Genomic DNA, 23,011 nt, shown 5'->3' with positions numbered 1-23,011 from the left:
TCCCCTTTAAACACCCACGAGAACTCACCTGAACACATCAAACATCTGGCAGCATGGAAGGAGTTAGAGATGCGTCTGGAAAAGGGGGAAACAGTAGACGTGCAGGAAATGTCACTTCTGGAGTTTGAGAAGAGGTGCTGGAGGGAGATTCTTACCTGCTTAGTGGCCATAATCCAGCAGCCATTGAGAGGGTCAAGTGACACTGTCTCAGCCAAACAATGGTCACTTTTTAAAAGAGCTGGAACTCTTAGCTAAGTTTGATCCTGTAATGCAGCAACATATTGCAAGGGCACAACGTGCTGCTGGCAAGTAACCGAAGACCTTTCAGAATGAGCTAATTGCAGCAAGTGTTTTGACCCTTTGTCTGGCATATGACTACGATTTTGGATTTTCCAATGAAGCTGCGCTTGGATCTTACTAAAGTCTCAGAGCGATCCGTGACGCGTTCCCCTCCCAGTCTAGGGGTCAGGAGGAGAGGTAACAAAGGAAAAGAAAGTATGATAACGTAGAGATGTAAAGATATGTGCAGAACACACTTCAGCCTCAGTCTCAGAGTGAAAACATAACACAACTTTAAGGAAAAGTAAAAGTATTTATTTCCTTCATATATCACAAAGGCTTTAATAAAGATGGGAATAAATCTTCAGGAGAGAGTAAGGCCTAAAATAATAACAGAAAAGAAGCAACAACACAAACTTCCCTGAGCTTCCTCTCTAACCAGAAACTGGAGGAAAAAAATATATATACATTTTGACAAAAACAGAATTAAAGACAATTATGACAAAAATCAGTCAAGGCAAATCAATCATAAAGATCTTCTTTATCAGATCTACTGTGTCCATCTCCTCCCCTGTAAATCTTCCCAAACTCAACACAATGATGAACACATGAGGTCCAGGAGACAACATGGAAACACATTTCAATATTTATTTTAATGCTTGATCATTCGTCAGTGTCGTGTCAAAGAGACCAGGAGTATCAACAACAGTTACTGGTCGACCTTCAACTTCACCAACTCTCTTTTCACAAACTGTCGTGACTGAATCTAGTCTTAATTCACTCACAAACTCATCTCTTCCCAGAATACTGTTTCCTGTTGCACTCTTCCCATTTCCTGTCTTCCCGTTAAGAGCAATCCTCAGACACTCCTGATAATCTTGTTCATCTTCAGCTCCTGAAAATCACAGCGGCAGAAAGAAAACTTAGTGAAATAAAGCTCAGAACTTTAGAACTCAGAAAAAAAAAACTAAGGTAATTTACTAATGAAATATGTGGTTTTTAAAGCTTTTTAACAGTTATAGCGCCACATATGCTCCGATCTCCATAAAATGTTGCATGCTTGTTCAGAATGTGGTCACATATGCTCACCAATTTTCATGAAGTTCTGAGTTTTTGTTAAGGATTTATCGGCTTTTGAGTGTTTTTTTGCCACACCCATTTTCAAAATGACCGTTATAGCTACCCAAAGGGTAAATTAACAATTACAATAGAGTTTCAGCACTGAAGTGCTTGAACCCCTAATAATAATAATAATAATAATAATAATAATAATAATAATAAACTCAATGGATGGATATTAGGGCTGGCCAAAAAAATATTGATTTCTCGATTTTAATCTATTCTCATTTTTTCGAACCGATATCGATTCTTAAATCCCAATAATCGACTAGTCATCCTGTTTTAACAGTTGATGGATGAATGGAACATTATTGCGTAAAAATAAAAATAAATCGCAATAATCTTTGTGCTTTGTTACTATTGATATGAAACAAAGTCTATGATTTCAAATTCCATTTTCTTACGAAATTCAAAAACATAAATACCGTTTTGGCGCTGTGGCGTGAGATCGCTCTGGCTCAGCTCAAGAGAAGCACATGATGTTCTCTTCTGCATTAATAACACCAAATAAACATGAATGAGCATCTGAAAGTGTGTTGAAAGATAGAGTACAACTTATCGAAATCCGTATCATGTGACATGGAATCGCTCAATCAGTGTTTCAACCGTGGAAAGACGTCAGTAAAACAGCTGGTAAACAATGTCATGTAACGCCACATTTACCTCAGAAAAACCATATCCAGTGACCATAAACCCGTCAGTCAGTGAGAAAAATTAACTCTAGAGGGGAGCATTTTGCTAAATAAATGCACCATATTATATATTCATAATGCATGTTTGAATAAAGCTGGCAAGTTTTTATGACAGCCACCATTTAAATCTTTATATTTCATATAATTTTATTATTATAAAAATAAATATAACTGCAATTTAAGTGTTTGTATACAAATAAGTTAATTTTTACCTCCAGTATTATAGTAGGCTAATGAAGCCTAGTAGGCTACAATTGACTCCATAGTTTACAGCATTAGTTAAGAGATTTGTTTTCCTTGAGAAAATTTGCCATGTATTATACCTGATATCCAAAATAATCAATATTGAATCGAAATCTAAACGAATTGTGAAATGTGTGTCAATACCCAGCCCTAATCAATACCCAGTGTTATGAAAATAGTTGTTTTATGCATTATTTTATTCATATTAAATGATCTTTCCCTATAATAAATCATGTACTTTCCTAATAAGGCAGAGAAAGGTTCAGTTGGCTAAGAGCCTGGGCTATGGCCCCATGTTATCTATGTTATGAGATATAAAGATATAAAGAGAGAGAGCCTCCCCTCTGGGTGCACACTCTCACATTCTCCTGACTGACTGTGAGCCTTTCTTGCAAGAAATTAACCATTATAATCATTGATTGAACATTTGTCTCTTATTCAGAATTGTTTATTGTTGTTAATAGAATGTCGTCTAAAATGAAATTTTAGATTAAATTTCTGAATGTGTACTTCAGGGTTGTCAAACTCATTTTCACTGAGGGCCACTTCAGCATTATGGCTGCCCTCAAAGGGCCGGTTGTAACTGTAAGACTTTTAAAATGTTAATATATTGTCTCTTTATTATTACTTAAGTTACAAATATTGTATATGCATTTGCAGGGGTGTTTCTAGGTTTTAAAAACATCGGGGAATGAGGCCGAAACATCAGGGGCTGGGTAATAATGATTTGATACAGAGAATAACGTATATTGTATATATGCAGGGGCAAACTGGCTCAAAAATTCAGCCCTGGCACTGTAGCCACACTGCACACATTACCACACAGTCATGCGTATTCAAATGTGAGGTAGTTAGGGGGGTTCGGGGACATGTTCCCCCGATAAAATTTGGATTTCTCGGACCTACATGTGCATTTTAAGGTGTTTAAAGGCCAAAAAATTTGGATAACAATAGCTTTATAAGCATGTCAGTGGGCAGTAGCATAAATTATGTGTCAAGCAGATTCTTAAAAATGAGAATGCAGAATGTTTCTGCTTATTGTTGACAATACACAATCACATATTCCAAACAGGAATGGCCTTAAATGAGAAATCTTTCAAGGATTATTTTGCATAGATGTTATATTTCAATCAAACTCCAGTGAAATCTTTATGTGCCAAGAGGCAAATGAGCAATTTATATTAGCATTAAAGAGCAACTTGCAGGTTAGAAGACCCAACAAGTCAATGTATAGAAAAATAATGTAGGAACTAGATTTTCTTAAAAAAAAATGTATAAATACGCTACAGTGGCTTCTGGAGTCGTTTTTGTGAGAAAATTTTACTTCCGCATCTGAAAATGGGCGTGACGGGCGAGAGTCGTGACGTAGCACGAGGGAGAGCGGTCGATTCACACAACAGGGAAATATGGATTGCAATGACATTTCGGACGCTGAGGAAATTGTTGACGGACCACAGCCATACAATTATGAGCCTGCTAGGCTGCCAAGAGAGCAGGGACAGGCCAGGATTAATGTTAGACAGAACATATTGGAACTTACAATAACAGAAACTAAGCTTTGATCAGGCGTTTGTCATGCTCATTAATATCCGCCCAGACTAACGTTACGTGATATAACTTAGCGGTTTCTCATCGAGAGAGAGAGATATTTATTCCTGCTAACATTTTTTGTTCCATAGGTGCTTGTGTGGGAAATGCGAGGCAATGTTTACAGCTGAGGAAAGTCAGTGTTGCAGGGAGGTGGATGCATACTGGGCCTTAGTGGAAAATGCCAAACTTCCATGGTTGCAGATAGTGTTACTACAGTAAAGCCATGGTGAATGTTGCTGATCTGTGGACACTGGATAGTTCGTTCATTCATTGCACAATGTTTATTCCTGGTTTCCACGTCAGCGCTGTTCGATCCGTTAATAACGGAGAAATGTGAATATTTCTCACTAGATCTCGCAGCGATGTTATTACTTCAGTGGCGAATTCAAATGCTTTATTTACTGGATCTCGCAGTTAGGCTACAGTGTTGCTTGATCAGGCTCGCGCTGCACTGGTCCAAACTGATAAACAGTCCACATAAACACAATAACGAGTAGCTCAGTTTCGTTCCGCTTACATTGCGTTTGCCAGTTGATGTTGTGCTCGCGCCTACATCCGGCGGGAGAACCCGAAGATGTGTGCATAATTCTCCGGAGTGAAATGTGCGCCACAAACGACCGAGTGTGCGGTGACAGACGCGGCAGTGAAGTCTGCTCTCTTCACCTGAACAAAACGCACCCAAGAACGAAAAGCCTTTTTTTCCTAGAAGGAAAATGATGGACACGATGTCCTGACAGGCTGGATTTTGTGCAACCAGCACAAACACAATCATTTACCATTATGGCTTCTCTAAAACTCGATCTAAAACTTTCTCTGTCGCTCACTACTGCTCTAACTACTACACCCACAATGAGAGCGCTGGCTGAACGCGAGCTCATATTTACCTCGGCATACGTCATATGACGCGTTGCTATAGGGGGAAAGGCGTATTCCAGAGCCTAGCACATTTTCATCAAAATCTCTACAACCAATTAGATTTCATTAGTAATTTCTACATATGTGTTTTTAAAAAACCTCTTCAGACAATATCAAGTATTAATTCAGTTATAAATTTAACCTGCAAGTTGCTCTTTAACCCTCAGGGGTCTGAGATCACGCCGGCGTGATCTGCTCGCTTTTTTTCCTTATGAGTTGATTGAGACCCGAAATTCTCTTTTGACTTTGATTTTACAAAACAAGTTTCATACATCAATCGATTCTGTTAAATGTGTATTATTTTTGTGTATACTCACAATAAAAACAAAGTGTTGTGCTTTTTGCCAAATAAAGAAAAATAAACACAAAGCGAGTTCTGCCTTCTCTCTGTCCGTGTAGTCCATTCTAAAACGCGTCCGAAAATGAACTGTAGCTTAGCGAATACTCAGTCAAACAGGCATTCAGACACACAGGCATGAAGCTTGAATTCTCTACTTTTTAATGAAGTAATTTATATAAAAAACAAATATTCTCATCTTGTGAAATCTGTATTAAAAGAGAGCGATTCCAGTCGACCTCATTAGAGCTAATTCAAATGTAATGTGACTCCGCCCACGGAGAGCGCGCGCTATTCAAACGCAAATGGCTGAGGTAATCCGCGCAATCCTGTGAACGCCCCCATATCAGCTCGAGAAAACCAAAACACAAGTTTATTCAGAACATTACTTGTTTACAACGCAGCGCTGTGAGGAATAATGACGAATACGAGGAATACGAGCTGAGGAATACTAGTAAGTTTTTCCTTCTCAGGTTTCTGTTTATGAATGAATGAACGGCATAGATGCGCGTTGTTTACCACAGCTGGCAAAAAACAATATTACGTGACAGTTGACTTTCAAACATTCACAGATACCTCAAAACAGAAAGTACAAATCCTTTCTTTAAAACGAATTTCATTTTGTATCAATTGTATCTTAATTTTAATATTTTTTTCATTAACAAATTTCCTGGATTTAAAGTAAATATAGGCTAGCAATCACAACATAAGGTGCTTGAACTGGAGATCATCAACCAGACCGTAGCCTACTCGCCTCATATGTCTAAAAAATGTGAAATATATTTACATTTACAGCTGGTTCTAAACAAAACCATCCAAAACAAAAAAAACTATGTAGCCTAATAAATGTGCGTTTCTCCGGTGCGTTCACTAGCCTACTGCGAAGATCGCGAGTCAATAGCCTATCGTATTTTTTTTATTTTTTTATTTATTTATTGCACAAGTCATACATAAATTCATTCATTCATTCATTCATTCATTCATTATTACATGCATGAACGAATAAAAGAATAGAAAAAAAGGAACATGGAGAAGAAAATCTTATGATACCTGTCGCTTATTTGTGCACATCAGAAAAATAAATAAAAAACAGCTACTTTATAAATGGATCAACCCCAATCCTCACCCCAAACACCAAATATTTTCAGTAATACCTATCTTTACACTTAATTATCATCATTTTAAGCGTGTGTAAGCGTATTTCATGAAAACAACGTTACAGTCAGGTGAAATATGAAAGACAACATTTTGTTTAGTAGATTTGGGTACAGTTTTTACTGTAGAAAATACTGCCTCGTCAAATAAGCTTTTGTTTAGCAATTTCTATATATAAAATAGCCTACTATTTTTGTCAAAAATAAAGTCATCAACTAAGATGTTAGCTGTTCCAATGTTGGCTATATTCAAAGTAATGAATACATAGATAAAATGTAGGCCTATAATCTTTTTTTTACAAAGAAAGAGTACACTTGAAATATTGGCCTATAATCTTTTTTTTACAAAGAAAGAGTACACTTGAAATATTGTTGAAATTGTAATTATTGTTGTAATTGTAACCTTTTTAATAAAATAGCAAAACATTTACAAGATAGATGTAAGCAAAATCTTAAATGGTCCTTGCATTGTGGCTCAGTCAGTTGTCACACCTGAGTGAATGGCTCATCATTATGCAGAGTGGGTGGTAATTCAGGTGAAAAACACTCCTTGTTCACGCCCCCCTCGCATATTGGCTTTCCAAGCAAAACCTGTTTTACATCAATTTAAATCAATGTATGGTTTTATGTGAACGATAAAGCAAGACTATATTCACATAATTTTGAAGAAAAAACTATAGGCGATGATATCCTTTAGTCAAAAGTCTTATTGCCACATATTTAGTATGTGTTTTGTGGCCTTATTTCTGCAACTTTCATTTTTATTTTTTCCAATAACCACGCATAAACATTATTCTCTTAAAAATTCAAACATATACATGCATGTTGATCAGATATTTTGGTAGCCCTGTTTGTGCTATATAGAGTGAATTTACACCTTTGCCATTAACATGTTTATAAATAACTGAAAAAAGCACAAATGTCAGAGCATGTCAGAACACCTCCAGGGCCCAGAAAACAGCTCAGACTCCAGAGGGTTAAAGATTGGTTTCAGCAACTTGTTTCTTTCCTCAGTTAATCAATGTTTTTGGCACTAATCAGTTTAAAGTTCAATTGTTCACTCGTGAAGACAGTCACTTGTCACTTACTGACAGTCACTTAATGATGCAAGTGGCGCAAAGCAAACACAAACAAGCGGAGTGATACAAATGGTGAAAAGGCTAATACTGGTACCTATATTAAAATAATATAAAATATCAATATATCATTCTTCAATCAGTTCTATGCAGCAGAATCAGATTTAAAAAAAATAATTTGACCAATTATCAAAATAAAGTATAGTCCTACAAAGCTATTTTTATCAGAGCATGAGTAGAGCAGGGAGAGAACCAGTGAACGAGAGGATCGTGATTCGTGTAATTTTACCAGTATTGACCAGCATGGCTATACATACACCATGTTACAGCACAGTAGTGCTATTTGTGCTAAAGAAACAAGTCCAGAGAAATTTCATGTCGGTAGGTTTTTTTTTGCGGCTTTGCCTTTCCGGTGAGTGTGAGCAGAGCTCGCAACACAAACACAGACACACACACTGAGGTTGCTTGCGGAACATTGAGCAGAACGCGCTGTGAACACGGAGCGGAGAGCACAGCGCGCACACACAGCGGAACGCGCTTCGAAGTTATGCATCTTCGGAAGCAGACTCGCACGCAAAGTCATAAAACACGCTGAGCCAGAGTCAAACCATCGCCGAATACGGAGGGGCGCGGCGGCTTTAGTATCTTTCGGCCAAAAACCGAAAATGTTATTTTCGGCCAAAATTTTCAGCAGCCTAAATTTCGTTTCATCCCTAATTACCCATATGCTCTCGTGGGCCATATAAAGTAATGTGACGAGTTTATTTTTGCTTCCCACCTGGTATCACTCAGAGGCTTTAGTGTAATGTCCACAAATTCTTTCAGAATATCCCACCTCTTCACCAAAGACAAACAAATGGTGTACATTTAGTTATTATTATTATTATTATTATTATAATATACACTCTTTGTAGAGTGCCAAAAAAGGTTAGACACACTCTGTTTGATGACGCAGCATCACATAACAGGAGGTTCAGACTGTGGCTACAGCAGGGGATAAATAGTTAAACATTAACCCGAACCCGACCCGATACCCATAAGTTTTTCGGGACCTGTCAGGCTCGGGTCGGGTAGCAGACCTCTACTCTGGACACTTCTGCTGCACCAATGCTTGCACACCCTTGTGTATTGACCCTTTTGCAGTTGGTAAACACGGTGACGAATTTGTGTGGGTGGGGCTTAGCTGGAGGCAGAAAGATCCCTCTGGCCGCTTGACTAACGCTAGTTTGCAAGTTTTGTTAGCTTGTTTTTTAACAATGACTGGAGAAAATCCAATTTTGTCTTAATGTGCAAGGTCACTCACTGTCCAGGACCGCGATTGTTATTTGCAAAAGTTAATTTTAACGGACGGAACCAGATGACCATACACGCGCTCAGTCAATGGACGATCTGACAGGATTAACGCTAACGTTAGGCTGCCTCCACTTGAGTGGCCTGACTTCTACACCGACCCGATAGAGAAACCGAGGGTAAAGAGAAACTGAGGGCATATATATATATTTAGATGCCTATAACTATGTGCTGAATGGTCATGTAAAGACTTGTGTGGTACGAGCCGCAGTTCTGCCTAGCCAGCGCCAAGAAGACGGCAATGTAAAGAGTGACACTACGGTGCAATTTTAATGATATGAATATTTTCTAGAAATAAAAATTCCAGATACAGCATACTCATTTTTCATCGATTCTTGCACCCAACAACACAACAAGATGACATTTAATAATAAAAATAATAATTTAAGCTCCCTATTATGTAGCCGAACCTGTGCTGGTTTGTATTGGCCGCCTCCAGTTTTCTGTTTGTTTTGCCTCCAGCTAGCGCCGTGACGTAACTGTGACGTCCGCGCAAAAGGGGTCTATACACCTCATATTTGAGCCATTGTCATAGCTCTGCCCCTACAGTTAGCCAACTCCAACCCCGGGTTATCCAGCACCCCAGTCAGTGTTTCTGTGAGGCCCTTCACGACTGTGAAGCCAACAAAAGACTCATTGATGGTGGCATTTTGTTGTCGTCTGTATGAACATACAGGATTATTACGGAGGCCAGCTCCTGCTTTGATATGTCAGGTGTGCAATTTAACTCCACTGCAAAGTACTTGGAGGCTTTGACCTGGGCACAAATTTGACCAAGTACACATTCAGAAATTTAATCTAAAAAAATTAATTTTGAGTGCACCAGGAAAGATATCCTGTGGTTCCTTTAGAGGCTACCTTTCTAAGATGCTCTGCTAGTGTGACAACATATTGTGCTTTGACATCAAGGACACCCAGGAAATCCATTTTTAGGATCTCCTAACTTAGCTTTCTTCTCTTCAGTGGCAAGTTCCTTTTTGCAAGGAAGAGTATGCAGTCGATCACTCTTGTTAACAATACTCCAGTGTGCCTTTTCAGCATCTATGGCTCTTTGCAATGTTCTGTCAATAGTTTTACCAAGGCGTAAGCGTGATGCTAATTCTTTACACAACAGATAAGCATTTATGTGATCACCACTGGTTTCATGGTGAACAGGTGAACTTTTGGAGTACAGTAACCAATCCCGCTGCACTTTTTCTCCATTGGACATTGAACGAAAACAATATGCTTTGGAAAAACACTGTCTACTCTTGTCTGATCTCAGATACGGCCCATCAGGACATTACTGTGGGCCATTCTCAGCCATACACTGCCTAAATGAGTCCCCAATCTGGTGTGGTGGTGGCCAGTCAGATGGATCTTCTGAGTAAGGCCTTGTCTCAGTCCTCTCCTCTTCACCTCTCTGTTCCATTTCCACCTCCCTCTCCTCTTCACCTCTGTTCCACATTCTCTTCCACCTCCCTCTCCTCTTCACCTCTGTTCCACATTCTCTTCCACCTCCCTCTCCTCTTCTCTGTTCCACATTCTCTTCCACCTCATTCTCCTCTTCACCTCTCTGTTCCACATTCTCTTCCACCTCATTCTCCTCTTCACCTCTCTGTTCCATTTCCACCTCCCTCTCCTCTCCTCTGTTCCACATTCTCTTCCACCTCCCTCTCCTCTTCACCTCTCTGTTCCACATTCTCTTCCACCTCATTCTCCTCTTCACCTCTGTTCCACATTCTCTTCCACCTCATTCTCCTCTTCACCTCTCTGTTACACATTCTCTTCCACCTCCCTCTCCTCTTCACCTCTGTTCCATTTCCACTTCCCTCTCCTCTTCACCTATCTGTTCCACATTCTCTTCCATCTCATTCTCCTCTTAACCTCTGTTCCATTTCAACTTCCCTCTCCTCTTCACCTCTCTGTTCCATTTCCACCTCCCTCTCCTCTTCACCTCTCTGTTCCACATTCTCTTCCACCTCCCTCTCCTCTCCTCTGTTCCACATTCTCTTCCACCTCCCTCTCCTCTTCACCTCTCTGTTCCACATTCTCTTCCACCTCATTCTCCTCTTCACCTCTCTGTTCCACATTCTCTTCCACCTCATTCTCCTCTTCACCTCTCTGTTCCACATTCTCTTCCACCTCCCTCTCCTCTTCACCTCTGTTCCATTTCCACTTCCCTCTCCTCTTCACCTATCTGTTCCACATTCTCTTCCACCTCATTCTCCTCTTCACCTCTGTTCCATTTCAACTTCCCTCTCCTCTTCACCTCTCTGTTCCATTTCCACCTCCCTCTCCTCTTCACCTCTCTGTTCCACATTCTCTTCCACCTCCCTCTCCGTTCCACATTCTCTCCCACCTCCTCTCCTCTTCACCTCTCTGTTCCACATTCTCTTCCACCTCATTCTCCTCTTCACCTCTGTTCCACATTCTCTTCCACCTCATTCTCCTCTTCACCTCTGTTCCATTTCCACTTCCCTCTCCTCTTCACCTCTCTGTTCCATTTTCACCTCCCTCTCCTCTCCTCTTCTCTGATCCACATTCTCTTCCACTTCCCTCTCTTCTTCACCTCTGTTCCATTTCCACCTCCCTCTCCTCTCCTCTTCTCTGTTCCACATTCTCTTCCACCTCCCTGTTCCACATTCTCTTCCACCTCATTCTCCTCATCACTTCTCTGTTCCACATTCTCTTCCACCTCATTCTCCTCTTCACCTCTGTTCCATTTCCAGCTCCCTCTCCTCTCCTCTTCTCTGTTCCACATTCTCTTCCACCTCCCTCTCCTCTTCTCTGTTCCACATTCTCTTCCACTTCCCTCTCCTCTTCACCTCTGTTCCATTTCCACCTCCCTCTCCTCTCCTCTGTTCCACATTCTCTTCCACCTCCCTCTCCTCTTCTCTGTTCCACATTCTCTTCCACCTCATTCTCCTCTTCACCTCTCTGTTCCACATTCTCTTCCACCTCATTCTCCTCTTCACCTCTCTGTTCCATTTCCACCTCCCTCTCCTCTCCTCTGTTCCACATTCTCTTCCACCTCCCTCTCCTCTTCACCTCTCTGTTCCACATTCTCTTCCACCTCATTCTCCTCTTCACCTCTCTGTTCCACATTCTCTTCCACCTCATTCTCCTCTTCACCTCTCTGTTCCACATTCTCTTCCACCTCCCTCTCCTCTTCACCTCTGTTCCATTTCCACTTCCCTCTCCTCTTCACCTATCTGTTCCACATTCTCTTCCACCTCATTCTCCTCTTCACCTCTGTTCCATTTCAACTTCCCTCTCCTCTTCACCTCTCTGTTCCATTTCCACCTCCCTCTCCTCTTCACCTCTCTGTTCCACATTCTCTTCCACCTCCCTCTCCGTTCCACATTCTCTCCCACCTCCTCTCCTCTTCACCTCTCTGTTCCACATTCTCTTCCACCTCATTCTCCTCTTCACCTCTGTTCCACATTCTCTTCCACCTCATTCTCCTCTTCACCTCTGTTCCATTTCCACTTCCCTCTCCTCTTCACCTCTCTGTTCCATTTTCACCTCCCTCTCCTCTCCTCTTCTCTGATCCACATTCTCTTCCACTTCCCTCTCTTCTTCACCTCTGTTCCATTTCCACCTCCCTCTCCTCTCCTCTTCTCTGTTCCACATTCTCTTCCACCTCCCTGTTCCACATTCTCTTCCACCTCATTCTCCTCATCACTTCTCTGTTCCACATTCTCTTCCACCTCATTCTCCTCTTCACCTCTGTTCCATTTCCAGCTCCCTCTCCTCTCCTCTTCTCTGTTCCACATTCTCTTCCACCTCCCTCTCCTCTTCTGTTCCACATTCTCTTCCACCTCCCTCTCCTCTTCTCTGTTCCACATTCTCTTCCACTTCCCTCTCTTCTTCACCTCTGTTCCATTTCCACCTCCCTCTCCTCTCCTCTGTTCCACATTCTCTTCCACCTCCCTCTCCTCTTCACATCTGTTCCATTTCCACCCCCCTCTCCTCTGTTCCACATTCTCTTCCACCTCCCTCTCCTCTTCACCTCTCTGTTCCACATTCTCTTCCACCTCATTCTCCTCTTCACCTCTGTTCCACATTCTCTTCCAACTCATTCTCCTCTTCACCTCTGTTCCATTTCCACCTCCCTCTCCTCTCCTCTCCTCTGTTCCACATTCTCTTCCACTTCCCTCCCTTCTTCACCTCTGTTCCATTTCCACCTCCCTCTCCTCTCCTCTTCTCTGTTCCACATTCTCTTCCACCTCATTCTCCTCTTCACCTCTCTGTTCCACATTCTCTTCCACCTCCCTCTCCTCTTCACCTCTCTGTTCCACATTCTCTTCCACCTCATTCTCCTCTTCACCTCTCTGTTCCACATTCTCTTCCACCTCATTCTCCTCTTCACCTCTGTTCCATTTCCACTTCCCTCTCCTCTTCACCTCTCTGTTCCATTTCCACCTCCCTCTCCTCTCCTCTTCTCTGTTCCACATTCTCTTCCACTTCCCTCTCTTCTTCACCTCTGTTCCATTTCCACCTCCCTCTCCTCTTCTCTGTTCCACATTCTCTTCCACCTCCCTGTTCCACATTCTCTTCCACCTCATTCTCCCCATCACCTCTCTGTTCCACATTCTCTTCCACCTCATTCTCCTCTTCACCTCTGTTCCATTTCCACCTCCCTCTCCTCTGTTCCACATTCTCTTCCACCTCCCTCTCCTCTTCTCTGTTCCACATTCTCTTCCACTTCCCTCTCCTCTTCACCTCTGTTCCACATTCTCTTCCACCTCATTCTCCTCTTCACCTCTGTTCCACATTCTCTTCCAACTCATTCTCCTCTTCACCTCTGTTCTATTTCCACCTCCCTCTCCTCTCCTCTGTTCCACATTCTCTTCCACCCCATTCTCCTCTTCACCTCTGTTCCACATTCATTTCCACCTCATTCTCCTCTTCACCTCTGTTCCATTTCCACCTCCCTCTCCTCTTCACCTCTGTTCCATTTCCACCTCCCTCTCCTCTCCTCTCCTCTCCTGTTCCACATTCTCTTCCACCTCATTCTCCTCTTCACCTCTGTTCCACATTCTCTTCCACCTCATTCTCCTCTTCACCTCTGTTCCACATTCTCTTCCAACTCATTCTCCTCTTCACCTCTGTTCCATTTCCACCTCCCTCTCCTCTGTTCCACATTCTCTTCCACTTCCCTCTCTTCACCTCTGTTCCATTTCCACCTCCCTCTCCTCTTCTCTGTTCCACATTCTCTTCCACCTCATTCTCCTCTTCACCTCTCTGATCCACATTCTCTTCTTCACCTCTGTTCCATTTCCACTTCCCTCTCATCTTCACCTCTCTGTTCCATTTCCACCTCCCTCTCCTCTTCACCTCTCTGTTCCATTTCCACCTCCCTCTCCTCTTCACCTCTCTGTTCCACACTCTCTTCCACTTCCCTCTCTTCTTCACCTGTTCCATTTCCACCTCCCTCTCCTCTCCTCTGTTCCACATTCTCTTCCACCTCATTCTCCTCTTCACCTCTGCTCCATTTCCACTTCCCTCTCCTCTTCACCTTTGTTCCATTTCCACCTCCCTCTCCTCTCCTCTGTTCCACCTCATTCTCCTCTTCACCTCTGTTCCACATTCTCTTCCACCTCCCTCTCCTCTTCACCTCTCTGTTCCACATTCTCTTCCACCTCCCTCTCCTCTTCACCTCTCTGTTCAATTTCCACCTTCTTCTCCTCTGTTCCACATTCTCTTCCACCTCCCTCTCCTCTTCACCTCTCTGTTCCACATTCTCTTCCACCTCCCTCTTCTCTTCACCTCTCTGTTCCACATTCTCTTCCACCTCCCTCTCCTCTTCACCTCTCTTTTCCATTTCCACCTCCCTCTCCTCTTCACCTCTCTGTTCCATTTCCACCTCCCTCTCCTCTCCTCTGTTCCACATTCTCTTCTACCTCACTCTCCTCTTCACCTCTCTGTTCCACATTCTCTTCCACCTCATTCCCCTCTTCACCTCTGTTCCATTTCCACCTCCATCTCCTCTCCTCTGTTCCACCTCATTCTCCTCTTCACCTCTGTTCCACATTCTCTTCCACCTCCCTCTCCTCTTCACCTCTCTGTTCCACATTCTCTTCCACCTCCCTCTCCTCTTCACCTCTCTGTTCCACATTCTCTTCCACCTCCCTCTTCTCTTCACCTCTGTTCCACATTCTCTTCCACCTCATTCTCCTCTTCACCTCTCTTTTCCATTTCCACCTCCATCTCCTCTTCACCTCTCTGTTCCACATTCTCTTCCACCTCCCTCTCCTCTTCACCTCTCTGTTCCACATTCTCTTCCACCTCCCTCTTCTCTTCACCTCTGTTCCACATTCTCTTCCACCTCATTCTCCTCTTCACCTCTCTTTTCCATTTCCACCTCCCTCTCCTCTTCACCTCTCTGTTCCACATTCTCTTCCACCTCCCTCTCCTCTTCACCTCTCTGTTCCACATTCTCTTCCACCTCCCTCTCCTCTTCACCTCTCTGTTCCATTTCCACCTCCCTCTCCTCTTCACCTCTCTGTTCCATTTCCACCTCCCTCTCCTCTCCTCTGTTCCACATTCTCTTCCACCTTTACCTCTCTGTTTCACATTCTCTTCCACCTACTCTGAGCAATGCCTGAACTTTGTATTTTGAGCACTTTCTTGCATTTTTTTGCCTCGCTTTAGTCCTCAGTTGTAAGTCACTTTGGATAAAAACATCCGCAAAATGACTAAATGTAAACCTCATCTTCACCTCTCTTTTCCACATTCTCCTCCAATTCCTCCTCAGTGGTGAGTGGCTTTCCATCTCTGTCTGCACTTATTTTTTTTTATCCAAAAAGGACACATTGAATAGGTTGGTCAACAGAACTTCAGACCATACTGGACATTTGGTTTGGTGTGGTCTAACTAATAGAACTCCTACCTGATGTCATCACTGGTCTCACCTGTACTTGATGCCATCGCCGACCTCCCCTACACTTCCACCTAATGTTAGACCTACCTGTTGCCTTCCCCTGTCTTTCCTGATCCACCATCCTCACACCTGCATTAAATTAACTCACTGTTAAATATAGCAGCCTAAATTCAATTCTTAAATCAGCCTAGTGATGGCATCAGATCTGTCGAAAAAGTCCTGGCAGAAAGTGATGCATAAGGAAGGATGTAGTGCTTTTCCCAAATCACTGAAGTGACTTCGACGTCCGGGTTAGCAGTAGCATGAATCTGCCAGCGCTGTGTAGTAATGTTGTTGCGTGATCGAGATCGGCCCATGAGTAAACCGCTGTCTAGTATTGCTCTGAGCTGATAAACTCTTTGCGCTGCGCAGCTCAAACAAGTAGCGTGGTTTCATTCTGCTTTCGTTTGCCATGTGCCAGGAAAAAAAAGGTCGCAAAATGAGACCATTTACTCGCAGTCTAGAGCCCTGTATAGTGCTGTATTTCTGCTTTACATGAGCGCCACCTACTGTCAGAGCGAATTTGTGTTTTTTTGCATTGATCTGAACTGACAAAATAGACATTACTGTTGGCTGAACACAAGTTAATAAATATCAATCAACAAAGTGTCCTGTGCTCACCACACACCGGTTATAGGTGTAGAGGAGAGATTTGGCTATAGGGTGATGTGTGGCTAACTTACACAGAAGAGCTTTGTTGCTCAGCACATGAAAATAAACTACTTACTGTGATCTTAAGTGGTTTCTCCACTGCATGGATCTTCATGTGTAGATTCAGGCGACTTAATAAAGAAATTCTTTCCACACTGATCACTCGTGTGCGGCTTCTCTCCAGTGTGGATCCTCTCATGTCTTTTCAGATGTGCTGATCGAATGAATCTCTTGTCACAGTGTGAACACTTGTAAGGTTGTTCTCCAGTGTGGATCATCTCATGTCTTTTCAGAGATATTGAATGACTCAATCTCTTGTCACAGTGTGAACACTTGTAAGGTTTTTCTCCAGTGTGCATCTTCTCATGTGTTTTCAGAGTTGATGGCTGACTGAAACTCTTGTCACAGTGTGAACACTTGTAAGGTTTCTCTCCAGTGTGGATCATCTCATGTCTTTTCAGAGATGATGAATGACTGAATCTCTTGTCACAGTGTGAACACTTGTAAGGTTGTTCTCCAGTGTGGATCATCTCATGTGTTTTCAGAATTGATGGCTGACTGAATCTCTTGTCACAGTGTGAACACTTGTAAGGTTGTTCTCCAGTGTGGATCATCTCATGTGTTTTCAGAGATGATGAATGACTGAATCTCTTGTCACAGTGTGAACACTTGTAAGGTTGTTCTCCAGTGTGGATTCTCTCATGTGTTTTCAGATTTGATGACTCCCTGAATCTCTTGTCACAGTGTGAACACTTGTAAGGTTTCTCTCCAGTGTGGATCATCTCATGTGTTTTCAGAGAGAATGACTGACTGAATCTCTTGTCACAGTGTGAACACTTGTAAGGTTTTTCTCCAGTGTGGATCATCTCATGTGTTTTCAGAGAGAATGACTGACTGAATCTCTTGTCACAGTGTGAACACTTGAAAGGTTTTTCTCCAGTGTGTATTCTCTGGTGCAGTTTTAAACTGTTTTCTGTAGTAAAACTCTCCTCACACTCAAAGCACATGTACTCTCTCACAACAGTGTGAATTTTCTGATGTCTTTGTAAATACAGCAGAAGTGAAAAACTCTTTCCACACACAGAACATAAATGTGGCTTCTCCTTCGTATGAACTGTCAGGTGTCTCTTCAGGACTGATGTACTAGGAAATGTTTTGCCGCATTGATCGCATGAGAACGGCTTCTCTCCGGTGTGGATCCTCATGTGAATCTCAAGACTTTGTTTGCTTGTGACACTCTTCCCACACTGAGTGCAGGTGAAATATTTCTTGGCTCTTCTTTCCTTTAAAAATGTCAGTTCTTCACTCTCCTCCTTCACTTCACTCAGTTCTGGACTCTCCTCCTTCACTTCTCTCAGTTCTTCACTCTCCTCCTTCACTTCAATCAGTTCTTCACTCTCCTCCTTTACTTCTCTCAGTTCTTCACTCTCCTCCTCCACTTCACTCAGTTCTGGACTCTCCTCCTTCACTTCACTCAGTTCTTCACTCTCCTCCTTCACTTCACTCAGTTCTTCACTTTCCTCCTTCACTTCCATCAGTTCTTCAATCTCCTCTTTCATTTCCATCAGTTCTTCACTCTCCTCCTTCACTTCACTCAGTTCTTCACTCTGCTCCTTCACTTCACTCAGTTCTTCACTCTCCTCCTTCACTTCCATCAGGTCTGACATAAGAAAAATATATTAAATTAAATTTTCATTACATCAAAATAATTAACCGAGAGAAATATAAAGTGAAAGGATATGAAAGTGAGCCCTGATATAATGGTAGAAAGTAGACAACTGCTATAAAATATTAGGATAATTTGATGCCTTTTTATAAATTGATTACTTTCCATGATTGTGGAAAATGTATCTTCCAATTATTATTTTTAAAACATAATAGGCACGAATCCCATGTTTCTTTAGCAAGAAGTATTAAATATATTTGAAATGTGACACTCAGGAAGTGACATCATCTGGGCTCTTTCTACTGCATGATGGGAAAACAATAAAATAATCGATCCTTTGTCTCAATTTTTATACAAACTGTACAGTGTTGATCACATTCATCAACTGTATGATATTTGACAAATACAACTTTATCAGTAACTTGTTGTTAACTGATTATTCCTAAAAAAGAATTTTGTAAACTGTTGAAAATGACAAATTCTGGTAACTTTGTTGCAAATTGGGAACCAGTTATAAAACAAATGTTTACATTTTTAAAGTTTGCGTAGAGAGAACTTAAGGATTTTCTGTTAGAACGGTGTCGTGTTAGTGGCCCCTAAGTTAATAACTAATGATAGTTGCGACAAAACTAATAATAACTTTATTCTAGACCTGCTATAAAGCCAAAACAATGTTACTTTAATTTCCTATTATCACTGTAAAGCCGCTTTGGAACAATCTACTATACATTCTGTACCATTTCATAGTTGAACTGTTTATCTAAATGTGATGAAGTGCTTGAATGTTTCTAACATGAATGTTCTTCAGCATCATGAATTAATGAAGAATAAACACAAAACCCTGTAGCTGGGAGGAATTCAAGATGGCAGCTGGCAAATGTGGTGTGCTTGTGGTGCTTTTACATACATATTTATTATCTGATTAGAAAACGTCCCTAAAATCACACGTCCCTAAAACCCTAAAATTACATAGTTGCTAATTGCTTTGCTCACTCAAACAAACTTTTACTTAAAAAACAACTTGGTTATGGGAAGAAAATCCTCATGGACATTTCTCTATCCATGTTGGTATCCAGCCAAGCGCAATGATAAAGGTGGCGTCAAAAGGCAAGTGAATGGCAAAAATTGATGCATCTGCCAATTATTATCTGGAGATATACAGTTTCCTCCAAAAATATTGGATCAGTGGCAATTCCTTTAATTTTTCTGTAGACTGAAAATATTTGGGTTTGACATCAAAAGATGAATATGAGGGAAGAGATCAACATTTCAGCTTTTATTTCCAGGTATTTACATCTGGATCTGATACACAACTTAGAAGATATAACCTTTTGTTTGAACCCAACCATTGCTCATGTGACCAAAAGTATTGGAACATGTGACTGGCAGGTGTGTTTTGTTGCCCTGGTGTGTCCTATTACATTTACATACATTTAGTCATTTAGCAGACACTTTTATCCAAAGCGACTTACAAGTTAGGATTAAGTTAAGTGAATCATCATGAAGAGGCAAAAAACAACGCAAGAAGTGCTCAAAATACGAAGTTCAGGCATTATTCAGAGTAGCATAAGCCCGATAAGTGAGGGTTTAAAGGGAAAGGGAAGGTGGTTTTTTTAGTTTTTTTTTTTTTATGCGGTTAAGTGCTCATGGAAGAGATGGGTTTTCAGTTGTCTTTTGAATGTTGTCAGGCATTCTGCATTCCGGATGAGGGTGGGGAGAGTGTTCCACCAGCATGGAACTGTGAATGAGAATGTTTTGGAAAGTGATTTTGTGGCTTTCTGTGATGGAACCATGAGACGTCGCTCGTTGACCGATCGTAGGTTTCTGGTAGGGATGTAGACTCGTTGGCATGAGTGAAAGTAGGAAGGACTGTGAAAGATCTGTAAGCAAGCGTCGATGCCTTGAACTTGATGCGAGCAGCAAGAGGTAGCCAGTGCAGAGAGATGAACAGAGGAGTGACGTGGGCCCTCTTGGGCTCGTTGAAGACAAGACGAGCTGCAGCGTTCTGGATCATCTGTAGAGGTTTAGTTGCACATGATGGAAGTCCGGCCAGAAGAGCATTGCAGTAGTCAAGCCTAGAAATGACCAGGGCCTGGACGAGGAGTTGTGTTGCATGCTCAGTTAGGAAAGGCCTGATCTTCCTAATGTTGTGCAGTTCAAACCTGCATGATCGAGCTGTCTTTGAAATGTGATCTGTGAAGGTCAGCTGGTTATCAAACGTTACTCCAAGATTTCTGACCGACCTTGATAGGGCATTGGACACTCCATTGGACACATTACTGGCTTTGCAAACACTGTGGCACTTTTATTTTTTTATTTGTTTACATGCCTGCTGGGTATTTTAAGTTGAGGTGCTATTTGTTTATATATTATACTTTTTTTATATTTACTGTTGCACATTGCACCAAAAGTGAAGAATTTATGTTATTTATTACTTGATTGTTCAAGCTACCTCACAGAAGTGCTCTGTTTGTTGAATGTTAAAATAAGGTGAATTAAATAAAAAATAAGGAACATCCTGGATCTGTTTTTCGCTCTTCTTTATTCTTTTTTTATGTATTGTAGAAGTATCGGATCAGGACTAGGTATTGGTAGATACTCAAAATCAAATGACTCGGACTCAGACTCGAGGGCAAAAAAACCTGATCGGGACATCCCTAATAACAGTGAAAACTAATTCCATGCTTCCTAATGATATCTCTTAAGGGTAGCATGTACAGAGTGAACAGCAGCGGTCCTAGTACTGAGCCTTGTGGTACGCCATACTGAACTTGTGATCGATGAGACATCTCTTCATTTACTGCTACAAACTGATAACGGTCAGATAAGTGTGATTTACACCATGCTAATGCAATTCCACAAATGCCAACATAGTTTGAGTCTATTCCACGTGTGCTCCTTCCCTACTCTGTTGTTTGCTTTGAGCCAGGCTTGTAACAGATTTGGGGGCTCGTCCGGGATTTTGAATCATTGATTGGTAAATATGCGTTTTTTGCATTTCTCAATTGGGTTTGAGTAGTTAATAGTGTTCGTTGTGAAACGCACTTAGTATTGTAAGCTGTTTTGATTAACGTGCCTAATTTGTTGACTGTATTTGGATCCTACGGTGATCCGGCGCAGTACGTTTGATTGGGCATTTAACGCATGGTAAATTATTGGGAAAGACACACGTGGATCAGTTTAATTAGGCTTGGAAATTTTGTTGTATTACGTCGGTGCAGGAGACAAGGAGATAATTTGGTTAGTTTGTGCCTGGGGTTGTTTGAATAACAGCCAGGTTAAAGTATTAGGGGTGGTTCATTGTTGGGTAAGTGCAGGCCTTCGCTGTGTTTGTGAGACAAAAAAAAATAAAAATTATAACTAATTGATGGTGTAGCCATTGGAGCTTTGCGAACCCCTGCTAAGCGCTTAAAGCTTGTATGTTATTTTAGTTATTTGTTTTTGTGCTGGGCGGAGGGCACAGCCGTGGATGCCTGCTTTAACGGCATTTTGTTGGGGAAGTTAGGTGCTGCTGATATAGTGTATTAAAAATCTCTGTTCTTGGGGTATGCATGAAGAGAATTGATGTGTGCAGGGCAGCTCCGTTTGTTTTTGTCTTGTAGCTTCAGTGTGGTGGCGATGTTCTGACTGAGCCAGCGCGCACCCCTGATCTCTCTAATATGGCCAGATTATTGGCATTTATATATATACTAATATAGAAGTTTATGGCTTTGTCGGTGCGTGAAAGATGCTGTGCTTAAAGTATACGAGTTAGTTCCAGAGGCATATAGACTACGATTTCGTAATTGGAAGGGAGAAAAGCAGACTTATACAGAGGTAGCAAGATAGCTGAATTGTCATTTCACTCATTGGTGTGCTGCAGTAGATGTCTCTACCTTTGAAGAGTTGTGTAATTTAATTGTTTTAGAGCAATTTAGAAACATCCTCCCTGATCAAATCGCAGTATATATAAATGAGCGGAAGGTAAAATCAGCAGCAGACGCCGCAGCAGACGCCGCAGTTATCTGATGAATACGTTTTAACACACAGGCAAAATTTTAAAGAACATAATCCAGGTAAGGGCTACCGCGAGCAGCGCTTTGGACGTTTTAGTGAATGTTCAGGATTTTCTAATACTCCCACTAGTCAGTCTGTTGCCAAAGAACAGTCTTGTGGCAAGGCAGATCCGAATGCTTGTCATTACTGTTTAGAGAAGGGGCATTGGAAGAACGAGTGCCCGGCCTTGAAAGAAGGCAAACCTGGTGCAGCAAGACCTGTTGCCCTTGCCGTTGCTGGGCACGGTCTGAGTTCATCCACACTGAGATTAGGTCTAACCCTGAAGTGGGTGTGGCCTTCTCTAATTTGTCTGCGGACAGCCTTGTTGGATCTAGCCAGTATAGCCGTTCTGATGTAATTGAAGCCGATGTCAATGATTACTCTTCTTTCATTACAGATGGTTTTGTATCGTTGGTGGGCAGCTCTGCAAAGGTGCCAGTTAAAATTTTTAGAGATACAGTTACTATTGTAACTGTTCCTCTGCATAAGATTGAGCTACAGTCAGACTTGGTTCAGGGTGAGGTTGTCATTGCCATGCACCATTCGTTGCCTGTAGATGGTGTACATCTCATCTTTGGTTATAACTTGGCTGGAGGGCGTGTTTGGCGTGATGTGCCACCACCTGTGGTGGTTAAGAGTGTTCCATCTATCCCATCAGGTGCTGATTGTAGCCTGCAGAGCTTACCTGAGGTGTTTACTGCATGTGCCTGAGGTTCAAGAGAAAAATCATAAGCCTGATTTACAGCCTATCGTTTTGCCAGATTTGCCATCTTCTCGGTCATTTAGTGATTTTGTTGTAGTTTAGGAGGAGGACTCAACAATAGCCCCGTTTACATGTAGCATTGTATTCCGATTATAACCAGTTTAAAAGTCCAATCAGAATGAAAATGCTCCATGTCAACACCTCAATCGGAATAAAAATGCTCAAACCGATTGAAATTTCAGTCGGATTGAAGGGGCTGGAATAAACCTTTTCACGAACCGCTAAAACGAAAGA

General features: G+C 41.8%; 1 protein-coding gene across 1 annotated transcript in view; it reads right to left on the bottom strand.

Moving 5' to 3' along the window:
• Window positions 1–575: 575 nt before the first annotated feature.
• The window catches only part of LOC308682470 (uncharacterized protein), a 30,435-nt gene continuing 7,999 nt past the window's right edge, over window positions 576–23,011 (bottom strand). Inside the window, exons 2-3 of the mRNA XM_081352200.1 lie at window positions 16,390–17,973; window positions 576–1,174 (exon numbers count right to left, since the gene is read on the bottom strand). Coding sequence (XP_081208326.1) covers window positions 16,397–17,968 — 1,572 coding nt within the window. The 5' untranslated portion in view covers window positions 17,969–17,973 and the 3' untranslated portion in view covers window positions 576–1,174; window positions 16,390–16,396. The remainder of the gene's footprint in view (window positions 1,175–16,389; window positions 17,974–23,011) is intronic.

The sequence above is a fragment of the Scardinius erythrophthalmus genome, assembly GCF_964197995.2.
Source record: "Scardinius erythrophthalmus genome assembly, chromosome: 1".
Taxonomy (NCBI): domain Eukaryota; kingdom Metazoa; phylum Chordata; class Actinopteri; order Cypriniformes; family Leuciscidae; genus Scardinius; species Scardinius erythrophthalmus.
This window is presented reverse-complemented; position numbering and strand designations above follow the sequence as displayed.